General features: G+C 37.7%; 2 protein-coding genes across 2 annotated transcripts; one reads left to right on the plus strand and one right to left on the minus strand.

Annotated features, from left to right (window-relative positions):
- Positions 1-702: 702 nt before the first annotated feature.
- LOC309829373 (vomeronasal type-2 receptor 26-like) lies at positions 703-1,600 on the minus strand (the record flags this gene model as incomplete). Its single annotated transcript, XM_082665223.1, is given in 3 exon segments — positions 703-1,311; positions 1,546-1,561; positions 1,563-1,600. Coding segments are annotated over 3 exon segments (663 nt in total).
- Positions 1,601-16,710: 15,110 nt separating this feature from the next.
- Positions 16,711-22,310, plus strand: LOC309829717 (C-type lectin domain family 4 member E-like). The gene is made up of 6 exons (XM_082665846.1): positions 16,711-16,899; positions 17,716-17,808; positions 18,405-18,494; positions 20,332-20,483; positions 21,118-21,233; positions 22,032-22,310. The coding sequence occupies exons 1-6, from the start codon at positions 16,863-16,865 to the stop codon at positions 22,180-22,182; spliced, it is 639 nt and encodes a 212-aa protein (XP_082521972.1). The 5' UTR covers positions 16,711-16,862; the 3' UTR covers positions 22,183-22,310.
- Positions 22,311-23,908: the final 1,598 nt, after the last annotated feature.

Raw genomic sequence — 23,908 nt, forward strand, 5'->3', positions numbered from 1 at the left:
TTTTTTAAAACTAAGCTTCTCTCCCTTTTTAAGTGGTATGTTCTCGTGAACAGGTGAACACGAGAGTTGTAGAAACTTTCCAACACAACTTCTACAACACAATCGTTTCCATTATCTTCGGGTCGTAAACTGTGACTATAATTTAGCTTATTTACATCAGAGCAGATTCCAGTGGACTATTTGCTCCTTTTTCTACCAATTTTATGGCCAAATAGAAGCAATTAAGTCCAACATAAAGTGGTGAACTATATCTTATTTTTTAGTTAGAAATCTATTTTGCTAGGAAAAGAAAAAAGATGGGTGATCACTGAGAATTGAGATAGGCTAAGAATATCTTTGATTCACAGTTCCCTAGTCTTGCAGTTGCACTGTGTTCGATATTATATGCAAACACAATTCCTCTCAAGATCCAGAACTCTGAATGACATATAACTCCTGTCAAAAAAAACAAACCAAAAGTCAAGCAAACAGAAACATTTACCTAAAGGAGGGGGGGTTGAATTTGAACATTGGTCTACCTGACCCCAGTGCTTTCTTCACTGTGACTTGCTGCCACAATGATAGTGCCACTTGATCAAGGAACAATTGTCATTGTTTAAATGGAATGCATTTATTTCATACCACCCTTTGGAATATTTCCAAATAATATTTCCATATTATTGCTCATTTCATATCAGTGATGCCACTTTAACACTAATTCCTTTACCTTTTGCAAGGAATTTGTTCAGGTAATTTTTCCCTTGAATTCCAATCTGCTCTTAGTCGGATCACATAGTACTTGGGGAGAAATACACAACCCAATAAACCAACACTGGAAACCAAGATGGAAAATGTTCCCAAAGGCACAGTGGCCTTTCCTTTGGTGCTCAGATATCTGGGTATGAAAGAAATCCACACACTACAGAAAACCAGCAGGCTGAATGTGATTACTTTTGCCTCATTGAAATTGTCTGGTAGCTGTCTGGCCAGAAAAGCAATAGTCAAGCTCAGAAGGGCTAGAAAGACCAAGTAACTCAGAACACAGTAGAAGGCAGTAGTGGACCCCTCGTTACACTGCAGGATGATTAGGTCCAACTCTGATTGTGTGTCAATGTCAGGAAAAGGGGGAGAAGTTCCCAGCCAGATTGTGCAGATACATACTTGAATGAGGGAACCACTGTAGATGATAGTATTTGAGTATTGGGTCACCATCCATATTTGCAGGGTGTTTCCTGGTTTCATGGCTTTGCAGCCTACAAGCACAATGAAGGTCTTTGCTAAAATAGCAGAAATAACCACAGGAAATATAAATAACTCCAAAGACCGTCTGTCCTAGGAGGCAGGTAACGAGGCTAGGACAGCCAAGTAAAGTCAAAAAGCAGAGGAAGCAAAGTATTAAGGAAACGAGGAAGATATAACTGACATTTTGATTTTTGCTCTGACAGTGGGTTTGTCTCAGTACCGGATAAATAGGCCTAAAGTCAGAGCAGTAAGGACAGAGGAACTATGGCCATAGAATCCAAAACAGCTCCTAGAAGATATTCATGGGACAAAAAAGGCTCTAACCTGGAGGAGGCACTGCTCGCTTATTTGCATATTGGTCTTCAGGACATTGATCCATATCTGAAAGGGATACAGCTTGATTTATTCTAGCCCATCAGTCGTTTCCCAAATATATGTATAAAGCAAATGTATCTTGGACAGAAACATATTTGAATTCTGAGGTAAATGTACCTAATTACATTCATTAGATCGTAACATTGAAAAATAAGTAACCACCTCCGTTCATGGGAGAGATATCACCTATTATACATTTAAATCCAAAAATATACAGAAACAGTGAGTTGAATTGAACAATAAGAGAGCCAAAAATTTAGAAAGTAACAATGAAGGAAAACCACAGACTATATAACATCATATTTGATAATGTATGAAAGGAAGAGAGAAGACCTTCTGAGGCTTCTGGGCTTTAATTTAATTAACCTAGAAAATAGATAGTCCTAATGTTTATTGAGTATCTATGTTATAGTAAGTGCTTTCTTTAAGGTTATATCTTGATTTTGATAGCAGTTTTACAAGGAGTTTTCCATTATTTAGTGTTTAAAGAATAACAATGAAAGGAAGACATTTTAGAGGTAAATATTTTGAAGAAATTTCAAAACAGTGAAGTGTTAAGTTTTGTGCATTAAGATCTGACCTCATTCAATCTGAAGGACAATTACAAATGGTACATTTTAAATTAGAAAGACAATTACATATACAAATGGAGGTTTACATTCTACAAAAATTTTACCAAAAATATTGGTCACTTCTACGCTGTTAATCTCCCTTCCAAAAGAGGGATATAAATCAGTTTCTTTTAGGAACAATGACTTCTTCATAATCATTATCAAAACTTACTAGGTTTGGTGTCACTTCCACTCATTCTCCCTCTTGCTTTCTTATGCTTTCCTTTAACATGAACCTCTAGGGACTGGAGAGTCCAGGAAGAACACAGGAAACCTAACTTCAGGATAGGGGGATAGAGAAGAAGTATCATTAAACAGACTACTACAATAGTATGTGGAAATATTTTAATAAGTATATTGAGGATGGTAAGCAGTTAATGAAAAGGCAATGGGCCATAATAACAAGATTGAAATTTATCTTAAAAGACTTTTTTACATCTGCCTGTATTGTGCCTGGAACTATTTTCACTTCGCTCTTTAAAAGCTGGTTCCATTCCATCACTGAGATTGTTGCTTAAATATCAACCACATAGAAACACCTTCCCTGACTACTCTGTCTACATCAGCTATCCCATGCTAATTCTCTATCATAAGACTCCATTTTTTCTTTTATACCACATAACACAATTTATAATAACATGTTTCCTTTTTTGTTCATGTGTTAAATACGTACTCCCTTCAATATGCCATAACCTACATGAAAGCAGAGGCATGACTTTTGACAACTACTGTGTCCCCAGCACTTAGTAGAGTTACTACAACTAGGAAAGGCATAACAAATATTTGTAAATAAATAACTAGGCATATGTTATGGATTCAGTATCCACTGGGTCCCTGGACTGGCAGGATTGCTAGTGGACTGTGGCTAGGACAGGCTGGAACCAAGTATAAGTCTATTTCAGGATCTCTGGAGGCACAGATGGGCATGTCTGCCTCCAGATCACTGGGCCCACAGGACTGCTTGGGGACTATGGCTAGCAGGGTCTATGGCCCAGTTACAGGGCCATTTCAGAATCTACAGTTGGACTAAGTTTGGCAGACTTGTCCAGGGGCTCCCAGACCATGGCTGAGAGGGGCTGGAGCCAGGTCATGGGCCACTTCAGGGCCCATAGCCATTATCATCGTCTGTGGGCACGGATAGGTGTGACTCATCCCAAGCCCTTCAGTGTATGGTGCCGGGGGAAGGACCAACGCCAAGTGATGCTATAGCCAAGTCCACAGGGATACAGAGCCTTTCTGGGTCAGCCCACCTGGGCATGGGCCTGCATACTCAAAATGGCCCTCATCAATCTTGACCAAGAAAACTGGGGCATCACAATCTCCTACCTGGATCCCAAAACTTCCACAAAGACACTTTTGTCTGTGGATGGCTGCCCAGTTATTGCTGCTGAGGGGGGAAGGGGTTCAAGAAGAAGACCTCCTGTTCTGCCATCATGCTGACCCCACCTGCTTGCAGTACTATGTTAAATAGAAGTGATAGGGGGCAACCTTGCCTTGTTCTGGATCTCAGAGGGAAATCTTTCAGTTTTTCACAATGTTCACTTTTCATATATGGCCTTTATAGTGTTGTGGTAAGTTCCTTCTACACATAATTGGCTGACAGTTTTTATCATGAAACAACGTTGAATTGTGTCAAATGCTTTTTCTACATCTATTGAAATGATCCGGTGTTTTTTCTCCTTCATTCTGTTAATGTGGTGTATCACATTTATTGATTTGCATTTGTTGAACCATCCTTGCATTCCAGGCATAAATTCTACTTGATCATAGTGCATGATTCCTTTAATGTGATCTTAGAGGGAAAGCTTTCCGTTTTTAATCATCGAGTATGACGTTAGCTATAGGCTTTCCATATATGACTTTTGTAAGAGTGAACTTGTCGATATGTAATTATATCTCAATAAAGCTGTGATCTAAATTTTAAATAAATAGCTTTCTGTAAGCATTAAAGAATCAATATTAAAGAAGAATATTAAAGAAGAATCCTACCCCCAGGAAAAGATTTAAGAATACCATATAATGGGAAAGTTCTCTAAGCCATATGTTTCTGCAATAATAAATCTGAAATACAAAAGGGGCTATTTATTGTTGGAGGAAAGGATTAGAAATTTCAACTAAGATGCTTAGAGTGAATCTGCTCTAAGAAAATGAAATGAGTCTTTGCATGCTATTGGTGAGGCTTCAGGCTTATTGCATGTCCATATTTCTTTTGCTCAGTTTATAATGAAAGATTATTTATGAGGTTTACGAACAAGAGTATAGTTAACATCAGAGTCATAGTTAAGTCTTCTGCATAAAAACTTATCCCAACAATCTAAGGACTGACTTGCCATAGTGTCGTTTTATTCACATTGAAAAGCCCTCTGGGAAAAAGTTTAAAATGCCTATTTTAAACGTTTCATTTAACAATCAAACATCCATATTGTCTGTAAAAAATGTCCTGAAAAAACTGAGGTGATTCAAAAATTGAGAGACGTCTTTAAAAACAGGAATTTGTCTAGATAACTGAAAATGACAATGTATCTTTTAAAAATAATTCAGTTTTGTTAGTTGAATAATTTGTTTATTATAATTAAATAATTAATATATTAATACAAGGTTTCTCAACTTTGACACTACTGGCATTTTGAATTGGATAATTCTTTGATTTGCTCCTTTGCATCATAGAATGTTTAGCATCATCCCTGGTCTCTACCCATTGGATGCCAGTAGCACCCCTCTCTGAGTTGTAATAACCAAAACTGTCTCCAGACATTACCAAATATCCTAAGTGGGAAGGGAGCCAAATGACCACCAGTTTAGAGCCACAAGACTATAGGTTATTTGGTTAATTGAAACCTGATGTCATCCAACCTGTATTAAAGATTTTAAAAACAAATAAAATCTTGATACAATTGTATTTATTTATTCTTTCAATAAAAAATATTGAACACCTATGAGGTCTGAACTGTTCTATGCTCTAGGAATACAGTGATGAACAACCAACTAATTCTATGTCATGTGGAGCTTATATTCTAATGGAAGGTGGTGAAGTTGTTCTTGGGAAAGCTTGACACATTCTCTACAATTTGGTGATAATTTATAAAGAGAGCTTGTACCTTTTGAAGGCAGGAAGCTGCTGGAGCTGTCTATACCAGCAAGGGAAAGTGTTTCATGATGTAGCATGCCTGAAAAGAAGAGGAAGAAGAAGACCCCTGGTTTCCTTGACTCCATATGAAGGCCCTCCAGAGTGTAAACAAGAAGAAAGGAGCCACATGGCTGCTCAGACAGCTTCCAAGTGAGGACATTTCTCACCTTGAGCTATGGGTGTAAAATTCATTTCTTTGAGGCAGTATTAGGTGACAGAAACAAAAACTGAAACACGCCTCCAAGAAAATTAGGTGCCAAAACTACACGTTATACCACTAGGGTGCAGCGGAACCAAAATCAGCCTAAGCAAATGCTTCTTCACCAGGAATCATTGGCCAGAACCATAGAATGACCACTCTCCTCTCTGTTTCTCGTCCGTGTGCCCTAAAACAGAGGCCAAATGCAGAAGCCGGAAGGAAGGAGCTATTTCAAAGAGGAAATGTATTCAAAGAGCAGAACACATCCTCCTTCCTTTGCTGCAGATTCCTCAGGCCATGGCCTATGCCTGTGGTGCAGTGGGTTAGAAGATCCATTGCAGAAGGGGGAAATAAATATAAATAAGATATGTGAAATCAGCTTTAAGATAGATAAGACTAGAGTGGAAAATTTTTTGTTGTTGGTCATACCACACAAACTTCCCGAACCAGGGATTGAACCCATGCCCCTGCAGTGGAAGCACGGAGTCTTAACCACTGGACTGCCAGGGAAGTCCTAGAGTGGAAATTTAACAAGTGAAAGTGACCTGAAAACCAAGGGATCTGCCAAATTATTATTAAAATATCTGGTACCCAGCAGGGAAGAGAAGTTTGACACAGCACAGTAGAGGACGTTGTTGGGAAATAATAACATCGTATCATGTACACACCTCCTCTGAGCTGTGACTGCTCAGTCGCCTGATTGACCAACTGACGGTTACCCAAGTCTCTCTATGTTACCCAAGTCTCTCTACACAATCTCTCTCTCCACTTACAAAAAGATAGCCTGAATAAGCTATTAGCAAACACCTCACAATTCTGATGGGTTAAACAAATTTTTGTGTTAATTTGAGGGCCTATTTATTTCTATGGGGAGATATTTTACATATTCTAAATAATTTAAAGATTATTTAGTACTTATTAAAACTAATACTTTGGAAGCACACACAGTTGTAAATTAACAATTCCATATATCTATCCTAACTTAACTAAAGATGGCCATTTCCACATGGAAGCAACCTAAATGTCCATCAAAGAGGAATGGATAAAGAAGATGTGGTAAATATATACAATGGAATATTACTTGACCATAAAAAGGAACGAAATTGGGTCATTTGTAGAGACATGGATGGACCTAGAGAGTGTCATACAGAGTGAAGTCAGAAAGAGAAAAACAAATGTCGTATATTAACATATACATATGGAATCTAGAATAAATGGTATAGATGATCTTATTGGCACAGCAGAAATAAAGACACAGACATAGAGAACAGATGTACGGACACCAAGGGGGAGGGGTGGGAGGAATTGGGAGACTGGGACTGACATATATACACTATTGATACTATGTATAAAATAGACAACTAATGAGAACCTACTGTATAGCACAGGGAACTCTAGTCAATGCTCTGTGGTGACATAAATGGGAAGGAGATCCAAAAAAGAGGGGGTGTATGTATATGTACTGCTGATTCATCTTGCTGTACAGTAGAAACTAACACAACATTGTAAAGATACTATACTCCAATAAAAATTAATTTTAAAAAATGATGGCCATTTCCACTCTCCTTAAAAATTCTGTACTCTTCTGTTCTCTTTGAGACCTTCTAAATCTTCGCAGTTAGCCTTAGAAATTTCCAAATATTTCATCTGTTCATTGACAGTTGAACAGATCTGGGGAAACTAAAATTCCTCAGAATTTCTATGAAACACTCTCCTTTAACTTACACATCAACAGTCCCTCTGCAACATGAAATTCCCAACAAATTTTATTGTCTTGGGATAATATAACTAAAGTGAAAGCAAAGGATTTCAGAAGCCTCTTAAAATTATATTTTGCCTTGAGAAAGAACTGAATCAGATTATTCACAGGAATTGCTTAAATATTATTACAACAGCCTGTTTCACTCCTTAGAAACATGTTCCTGAGTTTTAAAACAGTTACACATAAAGAAGTAAATTATTAAATCTGTTTGTAAAATATCTTTCATTGCAGCTCTCTGTTAATGTTGACCAGAATGCTCTATTGGAAAATATCCCATGCCCCAAAATTAACCTAAGCAGGGACAGCTATTTAAGAAATTTATATGACTAAATGGTAGAATAAAGAAAAATTTCAAAACTTCCTTCTCCCAAAATTCTAACAATGAGCAATTTGGTAATTTAAAACAAAGAAAAACAAACAATCCAAGATGCAAAAATCAAACAATCAAAACAATAGTAAAAGTCAACCAGGACCCCTGCAACTGCTTGTAAGCCCAGATCTCACCCTCTCTCCTTTCACTGGCCTATATTACTACAGTGGGCCCCTGCATCTACATACCTATGTGCCCCTGGGCTTACTCCCATCACTGACCACCACTGCCAAACACATACCCATGGGGAGACTGTACAGCTACAGGAGGGCACATTGACAGCCATGGCCTCTACAGTTGCTTGTGGGCCCAAATCCGACGCTGCCTCTTGTCACTGGGTGTAGCACTGGGCTCACCTGCAGGTAGGCCCTCTAGCTGTATAGCTGCATTCCCCCAGCCAATCCCCATCACCAGAAACCACTGCCATGAGCCCATGGTGAGAATCTGCAGCCGCAGGAATGCACACCCACAGCCAGGGCCCCTGCAGCTGTGCCCCTGCAGTCGCCAGTACAGTGGCCCCAGCACTACAGATGTGTTTAAAACTGGCCCCTGCCACTACACAGTCGCCTACAGGTAGCCCCTTCAGCTGAGTGTGCGCACACCATCCTGCTCCATACTGTTGGACGTGGAGGTGCTACTGAGGATCCCAAGAGCCTATAAAGTCTCTGCAGGACCCCACCCTCTCCGTGTTCACCAAGGACCACACACTTGTTGATGTAGACCTCAGAGATCTGAGCTGGTGAGTCACCACGACCCCTTCCCCAAAATAAAACCAACAGAAGCCCCCACTTTTTTTTTTACATCTTTATTGGAATATAATTGCTTTACAATGGTGTGTTAGTTTCTGCTTTATAACAAAGTGAATCCGTTATACATATACATATGTTCCCATATCTCTTCCCTCTTGCGTTTCCCTCCCTCCCCCCCTCCCTATCCCACCCCTCCAGGTGTCACAAAGCACCGAGCTGATCTCCCTGTGCTACGCGTAAGCCCTCACATGTGATGATCTTTACCTCTAGACCCAGGGTCAGAGCACACTGGCATGCCGCCACCTACAGGTGAAGGTCTTTCCTTACCAATCATACCATAAAATCTGGAAGAGGTGACTACTTCTTGAAATGTGCAGATACATATGCAAAGCTACAAGGATCACAAAGAATCAGAAAAACATGACACTACTAAAGAAACACAACAGGGGCTTCCCTGGTGGCACTATAGTTGAGAATCCACCTGCCAATGCAGGGGACATGGGTTCAACCACTGGTCTGGGAAGCTCCCACCTGCCGCGGAGCAACTAAGCCCATGAGCCACAACTACCGAGCCCGCGTGCCACAACTACTGAAGCCCACATGCCTAGAGCCCATGCTCCGCAATAAGAGAAGCCACTGCGTGAGAAGCCCGCACACCGCCACGAAGAATAGCCCCCTCTTGCCGCAACTAGGGAAAGCCCACATGCAGCAAAGGAGACCCAACACAGCCAAAAATAAATAAATAAATAAATAAAATTTATTAAATAAAGAGAAACACAATAAACTTCCAGTAACTGACCCCCAAAAATGAAGATACAGAAATAGCTCAACAAAGAATTCAAGATAATCCTTCCAAAGAAGCTCTGAAAGCTACAAGAGAGCACAGAAAACCAGTTTATGAACTCAGGAAAACAACAAGAACAAAATAAGAAGCTTGACAAAGAGATAGAAGACATAAAAAGGAATGAAACAGAAATTTTGGAGCTGAAGAATACAATCACTGAACTGAAAACTCAATAGAGAGTTTCAACAGCAGACTGGACCAAGCAGAAGAAAGAATAAGTGAAGACGGATCATTTCAAATTATCCAGTCAGAGTTTCAAAAACAAAAAAGATGAAATGGAATAAATAAAGCCTACGGGACTGATAGGACAACAATAAGGGAAACAATATATGCAAAATTGGAGTCCCAGAAAGAGAAGAGAAGAAAGGGTAAAAAGCTACATAAAGAGGTCATGGCTATGTAAAGAAGAACTTGCCAAACCTGGGGTGAGATTTGGACATGTAAGTTCATGAGATTAATAGGTCACCCCAAAATTTCAATCTGAAATGTTCTTCTCCAAAACACATTGTAACAAAATTGTCTAAAACCAAAGACAAAGAGAGAATTTTAAAAACAGCAAGAGAAAAAAATTGGAAAATTTAGGAAAAGAATTCTCTCATACAAAGGAACCTTGATAAGGCTATCATGATATTTCAGAAGAAACTTTGCAGGCCAGGAGAGAATGGAATGATCTATTCAAAGTGTTGGGAAAAAACTGCCAACCAAGTATACTTTACCCAATAAGGTAAGTCCTTAGGAAAACAAGGGAGGTAGACTTTGCATAAGAAACAAGAGCCACTAGACATGCCTTAAAAGAAACACTGACACGGCTTCCCTGGGCTTCCCTGGTGGCGCAGTGGTTGAGAGTCCGCCTGCTGATGCAGGGGAGACGGGTTCGTGCCCTGTTCCGGGAGGATCTGAGCGGCTGAGCCCGTGAGCCATGGCCGCTGAGCCTGCACGTCCGGAGCCTGTGCTCCGCAACGGGAGAGGCCACAGCAGTGAGAGGCCGGCGTACCGCAAAAAAAAAAAGAAAAAGAAACACGGACAGATGTTTTTCAAGCTGAAATGAGAGTATGAAAATATACAAACACACCAATAAAGGTAAGTTTAGAGTTTCATTCAGAATGCTCTAATTGTAATATGGTAGTGTGTTAACTACTTTACTATAAAGGTTAAGGGACAAGTGTATTGAAAATAGTTATAGCTACAATAGCTTTTTAATGGATAGAAATATGTAAATTGTGACACCAAAAAAATAAAATGTAGGTGAGAGAGTAAAAGGGTAGTTTTTGTATGCAATAAAAATTAAGTTGTTATCAATGTAAAATACTGTTATATCTGTAAGATATTTCAAATAAATCTCAGGTAACACACAACAAAAACCTATAATAGTACACACAAAATAAAGAGAAGGTAATCAAATTATACTACTATCTAAAACCATTCAATTCACAAAGGAAGACAGCAAGAGAAGAAGAAAGTAACAAAGGAACTACAAAGCAGCCAGAAAACAATTAACAAGATAATTAGCAATAGTAAGACCTTACCTATTGATAATTACTTTAAATGTAATGGATTAAATTATCCAATTAAAAGGCACAGAGTGGCTGATGGGGTTAAAAAATAAAAAACAAGACCTGGGGCTTCCCTGGTGGCACAGTGATTGAGAGTCCGCCTGCCGATGCAGGGGACGCGGGTTCGTGTCCCGGTCCGGGAAGATCCCACGTGCCGCGGAGCGGCTGGGCCCGTGAGCCATGGCCGCTGAGCCTGCGCGTCTGGAGCCTGTGCTCTGCAACGGGAGAGGCCACAACAGTGAGAGGCCCGCGTACCGCAAAAAAACAAACAAAAAAAACAACAAGACCCAACTACATGCTATCTAAAAAAACTCATTTCAGCTTTTAGGACACACATAGGCTCAAAGTGAAATAATAGAAAAACACATTCCATGTAAATAGAAACTAAAAACGTGTATTTTTATATCAAACAAAATAGACTTTCAGTCAAAATCTTCAATAGGAGACAAAGAAGGTCATAATATAGTGATAATATGGTCAATTTATCAAGAGGATAAAACAATTATAAATATATGTGCATCCAATATGCCTCATTTCCACAATACAAGCCAACAGGCGCTCTCATAGGACTTGGAAATATAACTCACTGGCAAAAATCTAGCAAGCTTGCATTCATCCTGTCTATAATTGCCAGCAAATTTAAAGTCTTTTCTAATATTAGTTTCAAATTCAATCTCGTCATAGTTCAGTAGTGACCTCTGATACTCCACTTCACGCCTGCTTACAAGTTTTCTCATGGATTCTGGCTATCATCTTAAAATGACTTGTACTCAGTTCTCATCTAGGTTTCATAATCAGTCTCTGTTACAGAATGAGCTGTATGAAGAGTTCCTGAAATCCCAAATGTACTTGTGTCCATCAGAGTTCCTGCAGAAAGAGATGACATATTCAAAGGGGGTGATTGACAAGAGTTTAATGAGAGGACTGTTTACAAGGTGTGGGCAGGGTTAAGGAAGCCTGCAATGATGATGAAGCATCCGGGAGCTAGCAACAGCTAGAGAGGGATTATCCACACACCCTATGACCTGAAGAGCAAGGGCTGCCGTCACTACTAAATCTGGAGAGAGGATTCAGAACTGTAGGCAAGAGACTTGGATAGGCTCTGTATCCTTCAGCAGAAGAATACAGCCCCCCTCCCATGCCCTGAAGGTGCTTCCCATGGTCAATCCTAACCAGGAAGCCAGAGAACAAGGGAACCCACTGATGTCCTCCATAACGGTCAGCCTCTCAGGGCTCAGAACAAGGTGCAGAGGGTAGAGATTGGATCTGGAAACAAATGGGCAATATTCACCACAATTAGAATTGAATACTGTGAAAGTGTCATTTATTCCTAAATTAGTTTACAAATTCAATGTATTTCTATGTTAAAATATTATTTTTTGAAACATGACTTTAAATTTTTCTCATAAACCTGTGATGCAGAACAAAAGTGTGGAAACTAAAAGCAATGAAGGTGTATATGTCTTACTAAATAGTTAAACACATTAACACACTACAATAATAACATAATTTTGAATGTAGTGAAGGAATAGTCCAGTAGTAATGTAAATATGTAAAAAGGGAATTTGATGTACAAAACAGATGTGTATTTCAGTTATATGTGTAAAAATAAATAACCACTTAAAAAATATTAAAGCTGGATTCCTATGTTAATTCTTACATAAAATAAATTTCAATATTATTTTATAATACTGGTGAATAATTTATCATCTTGAAGTGCAGAAATCTTTTCTAAGCATAGCACAGCATAAAGGAGTCATAAAGGAGATCTTAATAAATTTTACTACTTGAAAATGTAAAAGTTTCTATACCACCACTAAATAAATAAATACATAAATAAATAAATAAAGTCAAAGACAATAAACTGGGGAATTATTTGCCACACATGTGAATAATATATGGATAATTCCTAAATATGTAAAGTACTTTTACAAATCAATAACAGATGAAATATACCCTCCCCAAAATTATCTATAGTTATGAAGAGTTTCTAAGAAAATAAAGACAAACAAATTGAACTAAAAGAGTATTAACTTCATTTGTAATTGATGAAATGCAAAAAAAGATTGAGATAACATTTTCTGCCTCTCAGATGGGATATTTTAAAGTTTGATAGTGTCCAATGTTGGTAAGGGTTTAGAGAAACTTGTAAGTTATACTGCTAGGTAAGCGTGTAATTTGGTACAGAATTCTTAGATGGCAATGTATTGTTGTCTATTATAAATTTTAAACATGTATACTTTTTAATAAGACAATTCTACCATTAGCAATTTATCCTGTGACTATAATCAAACAAGTATACAAAGGTAGGAGATGTGCCGTTGCCTCTAGGCTACCTTATCATCAGAATCTGCATTTTCACGGAGGCCTTACCCTCTATCTTTGGAAGGCCAAACAGCTGAATGTCTACCTGTAGGTCATTTCTGGAGCCCCATGATTTGTGTGTCATCATTGTTCACGTAATCACATAGGTAATCATCTTATTTAACCAATGTCAATAATATAAACTTAGCATTTGTTTGAATTTATTAATATTTGTACATTTGTTTAAATATAATCAAGCATTTGACCTGTAAATTGAATCAAAAAACTCTCTACATGATTTATATGTTGAAACTCTTTTCGGTGTGATGAAATATAAATCTATATGTATTATCAATAATAAAATGCTACAGTAATGGTTTTGAAAAACCTGCTAAATTTATATACAAAGTTAAATATCAAGAACTTCATTTAATAATTCACTAATATGAAATAGAAACTTTTATTATAAAAGTTCTTTATTTTAAAATTATAAAGTTAATAAGGACATTGATAGTAGATACACTATTTAAAAAGTGAAATATCTTTGATAAAACCATTCATAAAAATTTAAATAATATACTTAACACACATTTATAAAATTTGAGAAAGTAATACAAATGTAATAGAAATTAATTGTATCATAATTCTAATCTTTGCAGAATACCTCTGTTAGACATAATAATCTTTAAAAATGAAATAAATGATTTTTAACACTTAATTTCCATTTAAGTCTTTTAAGATAAGAATGTTTCACTGTTGTTAAAGGATATGAATAAGAAGGGATTAAAGAAAAGTGAAGTATCCAAAAATATCTTGTTCTCTATTCTTCCACAAGGAAGAGGAAGTGTTTGTCTTGTATGGAAAATTTGCGGTATTATGGTCACAAGAGTAATACACCACCCGCCCTGTTGAGTAATTAATGTTCCTACACTATAATATCCTTGTGTTATATTTACATAATAAGGTTTCAATATTAAATTATAATGAAAAGAATTGCCTTCAGACAAAATATAAGATTTATTTTTATATCCCAGAAAGTTATTCTGTGAAAGCTCAAGCCAAGTATTGATTTTAACACTTGGCCATGAATCATTGAGCAGAAAATTGTGCACCTGCAAATATGTGTAAAGTTGCTGTCGCCTCATTTGTTAGAGTGACAAAAAGCTGGACATGGTTTAAATGTCCTTCAAAAGTTCCTGTTCTATAAATTATGGAAAAATTTAAACATTAGAAATAAGAAGATAAACTCCAAATACATTGATGAATATAAAAGTAATTTTCAAAGCCTAAAAGCATGCATGGTATGATCTTATCTGCATAAAAATGAATACATGAATAAATGAATACTGCATAAAAATGAATATACAATATATAGAAACTGCACTTATATATAAACTTAAAAAAATCTCTCAAAGTAGATAGAAGAAATTGTTCACTGTGATTGACTTTACAAGCATGTACTAAGGATAAGATGGGAGGTCTTTTACCTGTCATATTTTTCTCATATTATTAACTATAAAAATATTATTTTTATAATTTGGGGAAAAGTGATAAAACAAAGGATAAAATCATATACATATTTTGGCTGGTTCAAACATGATTATTAATTCGTTAATTATATATTCATTAAATCATTAATGCATAATTGTTTATTAATATTGGTTCCTGCTGATTGATAATAATTAATAAATAATGGACTGTGGTCAGTGTGATTTATCATTTAATAATTCATATAACTCACCCACTAGATAATTTCTCTCTTTTTACCAGTCAAAAGCCATTTGCTGATAGTACACATTAAATTGCATATGTTTACAAGATAAACGTGTATAATTTTTAAACATTCTCTAATTAATCTATGTAACTGTTAAATGGAGAATGCAGAGAGAATTGACCAATACACTGAAATAATAAAAAGTCCCTTTGAAAACAGGGATATTTTCAAACACATAGCAAGTCTGTGAGTCATCGGGTGTGGGGATTACCAGGTTTTATATATTTTTATATATATATATAACTAATGTGAATTTAAATATTATATAAATATATATATATGAAACTAACATGAATTTAAATCAACTGAGACCAGTTGATCTTATTCTTAAGTATTTTATAGTAATGGGACATTACTATATCCAGCTAATCTTCCAGAAAGGCACTATATTCTAATGTCTAATTGAAATTGCTTCTTCTGACATTCAAATTCATTTTTCCCATTAGGAGAAATAGGCTACAATATAAAACAAAAACCTCCAAATAATCCAGAACAATAGAATTAAACTTCCTACTGAGCCTCCAAAGCCTCAGAAGCTGTGTTATGATGTAAGAAATTGGGCTGAGTTTCAAAGTACGTAGTCATGCTACATGAGGCTGTTCAACCGGGTTGGACCTGTAAAATAGCCTATCGGTCACCACTCGATAAAAGACATATAAATCCACAATAATAGACTGTTTAAGACCTGCAAATGAAAGAGGAAGGAAAAACATGACAGATGCAAAGAAATTCACATCACTAAGGTATAAATACATATACTATGTGCCCAGCTCTGTGCCAAATGGTGTGTCTCCTTTTCAGTTAACGAATGTGTAAAAGTAAAGATCAAAGTGAATAAACAACTAAAAATAGAACTACCATATGACCCAGCAATCCCACTCCTGGGCGTATACTCTGAGAAAACCATAATTCAAAAAGATACATGCACCCTAATGTTCATTGCAGCACTAATTACAGTAGTCAGGACATGGAAGCAACCTAAATGTCCATCAACAGAGGAATAGTAAAGAAGATGTGGTACATATATACAATGGAGTATTACTCAGCCATAAAAAAGAACAAAATAATACCATTTGCAGCAACCCGGATAGATGTAGAGATTGTTATACCGAGTGAAGTAAGTCAGACACAGAAAGACAAATATCACATGATATCACTTATATGTGGAATCTAAAAAAAGGGTACAAATGAACTTATTTACAAAACAGAAGTAGAGTCACAAATGTAGAAAACAAAGTTATGGTTGTCAGGGGATAAGTAGGAAGAGAGATAAATTGGGAGATTGGGATTGACATATACACATTGCTATATATAAAATAGATAACTAATAAGAACCTGCTGTATAGCACAGGGAACTCTACTCAATACTCCGTAATGGCCTATGTGGGAAAAGAATCTTAAAAATAAAAAAAAAAAAGAGTGGATATATGTATATGTATAACTGATTCACTTTGCTGTACACCTGAAATTAACACAACATTGTAAATCAACTAGACGCCAATAAAAATTTTTTTAAAAAGAGATCAAAGTGAAATTGGGAATGCAGAGGTAAGCTCCACGGGTGTCAAGGAAAATTTTAGGGATGAGTTAAGTCTGGAAGAAAGCAGAAACATTTTATCGACCAAAATAAAACAATATTTTTTAAGCCCCTCATATCTCCCTAAGGTCAGTCTGTTTTGTTGGTACTTAAAATGTTATCATTTCCCCATTTTGTTGTTTCCTGGAATGAGGAGACTGATTTGCTGCCCAATAAACTCCCTTGTCCTCCTTATGCAATAAAGGAAATCCTGACTTAAACACACAGCCACAGAGCAAGTTTATTTTCTTAAGTCTTAGGGTTGAGCTTCCTAAAATACAGTTAAAGTATTCATCCTTAAAGATTTTTTTCTTTGAATCTTATCAACAAAACACTCTTATACTTAGAAACTGAGGAGAGAGACAGAGAGGAGGAGGGAGAGACAGAAAGAGAAAGAATGGATTCATCCAAATCATCTGCATCACAAAGCACAGGTAAAATTTGCAACTATCCCATTTCTTTCATAGATCTTTTTGTGGAAGAGATGTTAAATACGTTGGGGATAGGACAATAGAAAATATCCAGTAGAGTAAAAGAGGAGAGACAGAGAGTGAAAGAGAGGAAAATAAAAGAGGATGGTTAGAAGACTAGATGTTAGAAGACTGGATTGCTGGAGATTGAGTTTAGGGAGAGCTACCCTTTCCATAGTTCGTTGTGTCCCATTGGGCAAGTCACTTCACATCTCTGCAACTCACTCTCTCCTTGTAGGTAAAATGTGTGTTGGGAGGGAGGAGGAGAGGAACTCCTAGATCATCAATGTTTTATCTGACTCACTTACAAAGGACTTGGTAAAGGAGACACTGAAAAGAGGAGAGCAGGAGAGAGACAGGAAAATCAGGGAAGAGTGAGAGGGAGAAAGAGAGAGAGAAAGATAGGGAAAGAAGGGGAGAAATCTGGGAGAGTTAGAAAGGAAAAACTGCACATCTATCCAAGTCTATGAGTCAGAGTCTTAAAGTTTGTAATGAATTACTCCAGTGGTTGTTTAAGTGTGGTCCCCAGGCCAGCAGCACCCTCAGCTCCTGGGAACTTGTTGGTTCCATACCAGCTCTACTAAATTTTTAACTCTGGAGGTGAGGCCCCACAATCTGTGTTTTAACAAGCCCTCCAAATGATTCTGATGCATGCTGAAGTTTGAGAATTACTCAATATAGACAATGCAAGTGGAAGGAGATAAGCAGGGTAATAGGAATTTCTTATATCTCTTTTGTAGATTTTAAGGGAAGATTGACCATGTCTATGTCTTTCTCCAGAAAGAGGATGCTTCTCTTCCCAAGTGTTCTTATGGACCGTTGCTGGGCTCTGCATCCTGCTACTGAGTGCTTGTTTTATCACCAGATGTGTTGGTGAGTTCTGAAGGTCAAATTCAAGCTCCGTGGTGAATATTAGGAGTGAATTCTTCCTTGTTGCCTGTGAGTTCTCTTCTCCCACAAAGGGTATTTCTATTCCAATTTTCCCCCGATTTATCTCAAGCCAGAAACCCCAACCAGTATAAAACTGTTACCAAATTTCAGTGACCTGTGACACATTTTTCACGGTACGCATCTTTTATCTCCTTAGTGGCCCTGAGTCCTCCACCCACACCCCCGTACCCTTGTCATTAGTGTAACCCTGCCCTGAGATCCTAGCCAGAGGCACAACAAATCACTTCTTGGAAGGAAGGTTTGAGAGGTTAGACTTGGCATAAGAGAGAGCGCAAACACATTTGTTTTCTTTGGGTCTTTGGGCCTGAAAAAATGTACGTTTATTTTCATAAATAAGGAAAACCATGAAATGTGAATTCTCTCTTCTTTGAGTAAGTAAACCTCGGTTCCTCTCCATGCTGAAGGAAAAGTAGATAGTAAGGAAATATCATAATTATTGGTACTTTTATAACTACAGAGAGGATATAATGTATTTTTATCAAGAGTAATGAACATTAACTGTGCCCCTTTCCTTACAGTGACATATCACACCTTTCAGCTCTGTGATGAGAAAAAGTTCCAGCCACTCGAGAATTCCACGGAGTTCTCCTGCTATAATGATGGATTAGGTAATCAAATTTGAACAGCTAAATTTACACATCAACATTTTCTGGCTTCTAGATTGATTTGGGGATAAACAAAGTAGTCGAGTTAGGTCCTTTTAAATGCAAAATCTTGCCTGTACTGTCAGAGAATAATGAGCAGTTGGTAAGAGGACAGGAATAAAACTTTGGAAGTGCAATTAGCATTGGGGCAGGACACTTTGCAGACATTATAGCAAACTTTTAGAATAAATTTGAGGTATATGTCTGAAGAGTCAATCTAGAAGTGGAAGGTGTTATTCCCAGAAGTGCACTTTTTGTTTTCATTCATCACCTGCTTCCAAAATGAGGTGAAGGAGAAAAAAATGCATGGAGTAGGAAATTTGGAAATACCTCAGAAGTATGCTCCCTATACTCTTGCATATACTCCTGATCCAAGTCTTAGCAAAATGCTACATGACAGTAGAAAATGACTTCCTTCTCTGGGCTACAATTTCCTCACCATTAAATTGAGAGAGACTGTACTATTTATTTTTAATTTTTTTAATAGATTTTTTTTTTTTTTGCGGTACGCGGGCCTCTCCCTCTGTGGCCTCTCCCGTTGCGGAGCACAGGCTCCGGATGCGCAGGCTCAGCGGCCATGGCTCACGGGCCCAGCCGCTCCGCGGCATGTGGGATCTTCCCGGACCGGGGCACGAACCCGTGACCCCTGCATCGGCAGGCGGACTCTCAACCACTGCGCCACCAGGGAAGTCCTTAATAGATCTTTATTGGAGTATAATTACTTCACAATACTGTGTTAGTTTCTGCTGTACACCAAAGTGAATCAGCCAATGCATACGTATGTCTCCATATCCCCTCCCTCTTGAGAATCCCTCCCACCCCCCGTATCCCACCCCTATAGGTCATTGTAAAGCACCGAGCTGATCTCCCTGTGCTATGCTGCTGCTTCCCCCAGCTAACTAGTTTACATTCAGTAGCGTGTATATGCCGATGCTACTCTCACTTCGCCCAGCTTCCCCCTCCCACCCCGTGTCCTCAAGGCCATTCTCCATGTCTACATCTTTATTCCTGCCCTGCAACTAGGTTCATCAGTACCTTTCTTTCTTTTTTTTTTAGATACCATATATATGCATTAGAATACAGTATTTGTTTTTCTCTGACTTACTTCACTCTGTATGACAGACTCTAGGTCCATCCACCTCACTACAAATAACTCACTTTCGTTTCTTTTCATGGCTGCATAATATTCCATTGTATATATGTGCCACATCTTCTTTATCCATTCATCTGTCAATGGACATTTAAGTTGCTTCCATGTCCTGGCTACTGTAAATAGAGCTGCAATGAACAATGTGGTATGTCTCTTTTTGATTTATGGTTTTCTCAGGGTATATGCCCAGTAGTGGGATTGCTGGGTCATATGGTAGTTCTATTTTTAGTTTTTTAAGGAACCTCCATACTGTGTTCCATAGTGATTGTATCAAGTTACATTCTCACCAACAGTGCAGGAGGGTTCCCATAAACTTCAAAGACTTAAATTCTGTAAGTCTAAGAACTGTAGCCCATCTGGACAACCAGTTTGGAGATTCTGTGGAGGGTACATTGTTTGGGCAACATGAGAGGTGGTTGCTTCGAGGTCACTCAGATAAAATGCATAATTTTCCTCTGAACTTGGAAGTCTATGAACAGGGTTCATAGAACATGGAACAGGGTTCCATGTCAGTAGCATAACAGGGGTTTCAAGGCTTCGGACGATAAATGAGGAACTTTATGGGCTCAGAGGAAGGTTTCTGTTATCTTACCCAATTCTGTAACTTACCCAGTTCTGTGAGGACTCTCACAGAAACTTCTCTCCTTCTAGGTTCAGTCAAGAATTGCTGTCCATTGAACTGGGTACATTTTCAATCCAGCTGCTATTTCTTTTCTACTAACACCATGACCTGGACAGCAAGCTTAAAAAACTGCTCGAGCATGGGAGCTCATCTGGTGGTTATCAACACACAGGAGGAGCAGGTAGTTGGAGTACAGCTTCCTCCAGTGCCAATGAAACACCCTTCACAGGACACATCCCTTTTTCCATACATGTGTACTGTATTTGGCCCCCAGTTACTATTTGTTAAGTGAATTTACTGAAATACATGCTGTTCTTATCATTTCTGTAAGTCAATACCAACTTTATTTTCATTACTAGTTTCATTTCTAGTTTCATTAGAAACTAGAAAAAAAGGAACTTCCATGTTCAGTTCCTTAATTAGTAAGGCAGGAAAAAAGAGGGTTGGGACTTCATTTTAGAATGACCAGTATGTTTATAAACATGTGAAAGAGGGCAAGCAAAATGTCCATTATCTTTAAGCTATGATTTGTAATGTTTTGGGCTACCAATAACAGTAGACAAATTTTGACTGTGTTACTGAGAACCTCCTTCTCTGTTGAAGGTTCTTTTTCATTGGTTTAATTTTATGTTATGTATGTTTTACCACAGTAAACAAATCAGGAGGTAATCCTCTATGATCTTACCATTTCAGGCCCATTTTTCTGTCATCTCTAGTCTAGATCCTACTTTCTTTCTTTTAATAACAATTACGTTCAACATTTGTTCAGAATTGGGATAATTGATCTCCTCATATTTTGTGTGTATCTTCCATAGGAATTCCTTTACAGTATGAAACCTAAAAGGAAAGAGTTTTATATTGGACTGACGGACCAGGTGACTGAGGGTCAGTGGCAATGGGTAGATGGTACACCTTTCACAAAGTCTCTGAGGTAACTTCCTTCTTGTAGTAGAATTATAACACTAGCCCAAATTGTAAAGTTAGACCACCGTTGAGGAGAGTCCTCAGAACTTCCTTCTGGTCCAGGAGGTATATTCAAGTCCATTCTTGGTGATATTAGATGCAAGAAGGGAAAGAGCTGATGTAGAAGACAGAAAAGAGAAGTACAAGGATCTACTGCTCCCATCTCCTGGAACTAGGTCAAGAATAAAGGGGAAATAACAGATGAAATGAGAAGAGGCTTAGAATTGTGCACTAATTCACTGGAAGTGCATGCAAGACGAAGAGTGGAATTCGTAGTCTTATGCCCACAAACTGCAATCAATGAGACAAAAACAGGGATTTGAGAAAGCTAACAGATTCTTACGGAGTAAAAGTAGGATGCTTTGATCCTTTAACACACTGTTTCACTATAGCACTGTAACATGACTGAAGTATGTGCCTCAGTGAATACAAACTGTAGAATAAAGGGAGCAGACATGATATATGAGTATGAAGGAAACAAATCCATCAGGATATCAATCCTTCCCATAACATCTCATTCTGGATCTAAAGCCATGAGACATCATCGCAGAACAGCAAGTCAGAAAGGTCCAGTTTAACTTCACTGTTCACAAACTCTGTGACTTAGAGAAATGGTTTAGCTTTTCTGAGATTCCTTTTCTTTATCAATAAGAGATTATAATCCCTGCCTCACAAAATTGTTGTGAAGTTAAACAACACAAATGTAATTTGCCTAGTTTACAGGTCACTTTACCTCTTGTAAATCTCCCATGTCTCTCTCTTTCAGCTTCTGGGATATAGGAGAGCCCAACAACATAGTTACAGTGGAGGACTGCGCCACCATAAGAGACTCTTCAAATCCAAGGCAAAACTGGAATGATATGCCCTGTTTCTTCAATATGTTTCGGATTTGTGAAATGCCAGAAAGAAATAGCTGAACAGAGAAAAATCACCAAGACAGAACGCACAATGTAAACGTATAAATGAGAAGGAACAAGCGATAATCACAGCCGCACAACTCTAACATAAGTGTGCATTGCACTTTATAAGGACTTCATAAGTGTTTGTCGCTTTGATGTAAATAAAAATACATCGTTTTGAATGTTATAATTCATGATATTGACAGAAGTGCATTTTTCTCTACATCAGTCTCGGGATTTCTCAGAATTTACCAAGCTTCTCTAGCAATGTTGTGGGCGGGGGGGAAAGGAGTATTTCTCCTTTTGGTACATTTGCTTCAGTTATGAGTATTTGTAAGAAAATACAGGGACACAGAACAAGCACCAAATCCAGCAAAGAAGAGGATTTTGGAAAGTGCCTTGAACAATTCGAAATCAGGCTCTGTGTCATGTCTTCTTTTTAGTTCCTGAAAAGTCTGTCTTCTCTTCTCAATTTCATCCTGTTTTTCACTCCCTACCTAAGCATATCTCCTATGTTCTCCTATATAATAAGTAGGAAACTTCTTCAAGTCATGAAACGTATTCCTGCTTAAAAGACTGGTGTGGACTTTCCGGCCAAAGGCATTCACTGCACCTTCTTAGAAAGATCATGCTAACCTTCAGCTCCAAAGAGACTGTCATCCAGTCTACTCATCTCAGAAACTCCATTTCCTCTCTATTCTCTTCCATTGACTAACTGGATCGCACCCAAATGTATCTATTGCTCAGCCAGAACCAGAGTCCAATAGTCAAATTATTCTAAGACAACAGTCAACTTGACACTTTCCTGTCTCAAGCCTATCCATTTATTGCATAATATTCTATCAATACTGAAAAGATTATTCAAGAATATATAAATAACATGGAAGTTTTATAACCATGTTTCTTGCACACAGCACCATAAAGAGACCCTTGAAATCATTGGAATTAACACGTAATCACTGAATGGGAAAATTCAACTGAACAAGTGAAAATAATATATCAGCTTTCTTTTTTTTTTTTTTTTTTTTTTTTGCGGTACGCGGGCCTCTCACTATTGTGGCCTCTCCCGTTGCGGAGCACAGGCTCCGGATGTGCAGGCTCAGCGGCCATGGCTCATGGGTCCAGCCACTCCGCGGCATGTGGGATCTTCCCGGACCGGGGCACAAACCCATGTCCCCTGCATCGGCAGGCGGACTCTCAACCACTGCGCCACCAGGAAAGCCCTATATATTAGCTTTCATTACAAACATTTATTTCTCTTAGGCATAAGTGACAATCTGTGGTTTTGAAATCAATATGCCTTTAAAACAAAAGTCATTCAACCTGAAAGTAATCCAATAAAAATATCTTCAACTTTCTAATTTCTTTTTTTCATCTCATAAACATCAATGAGGAAACACTGAAAAACATGTGGACATTTTTTTGTTCATTGTTGTTGTATTTCAGGTGGCTATAATTATCTTACATTAATATTGAAAGATATAAAAATATTAATGTATATTATTTCACCATTTATAATTTAAGTTATACAACTAACTCTGCCTTCAAAGTTTGGCAAGAAAAGAAACAATTGTTAAGGGTTTATTTGCCAAAGTAAAGATCATTAGAACCTAAATTATTTATCAGGAAAATTCTTCTTTGAGAAGGAAATCATCCAATTGAGACTGTTTTTAAATATCGTATTTTATAGGACTACATAAATACTTAGGCACCGGAAAACCCAAAAAGTTGCAAAAAATAAAGA

Source organism: Grampus griseus (genome assembly GCF_964374135.1).
Source record: "Grampus griseus genome assembly, chromosome: 11".
Lineage (NCBI taxonomy): Eukaryota > Metazoa > Chordata > Mammalia > Artiodactyla > Delphinidae > Grampus > Grampus griseus.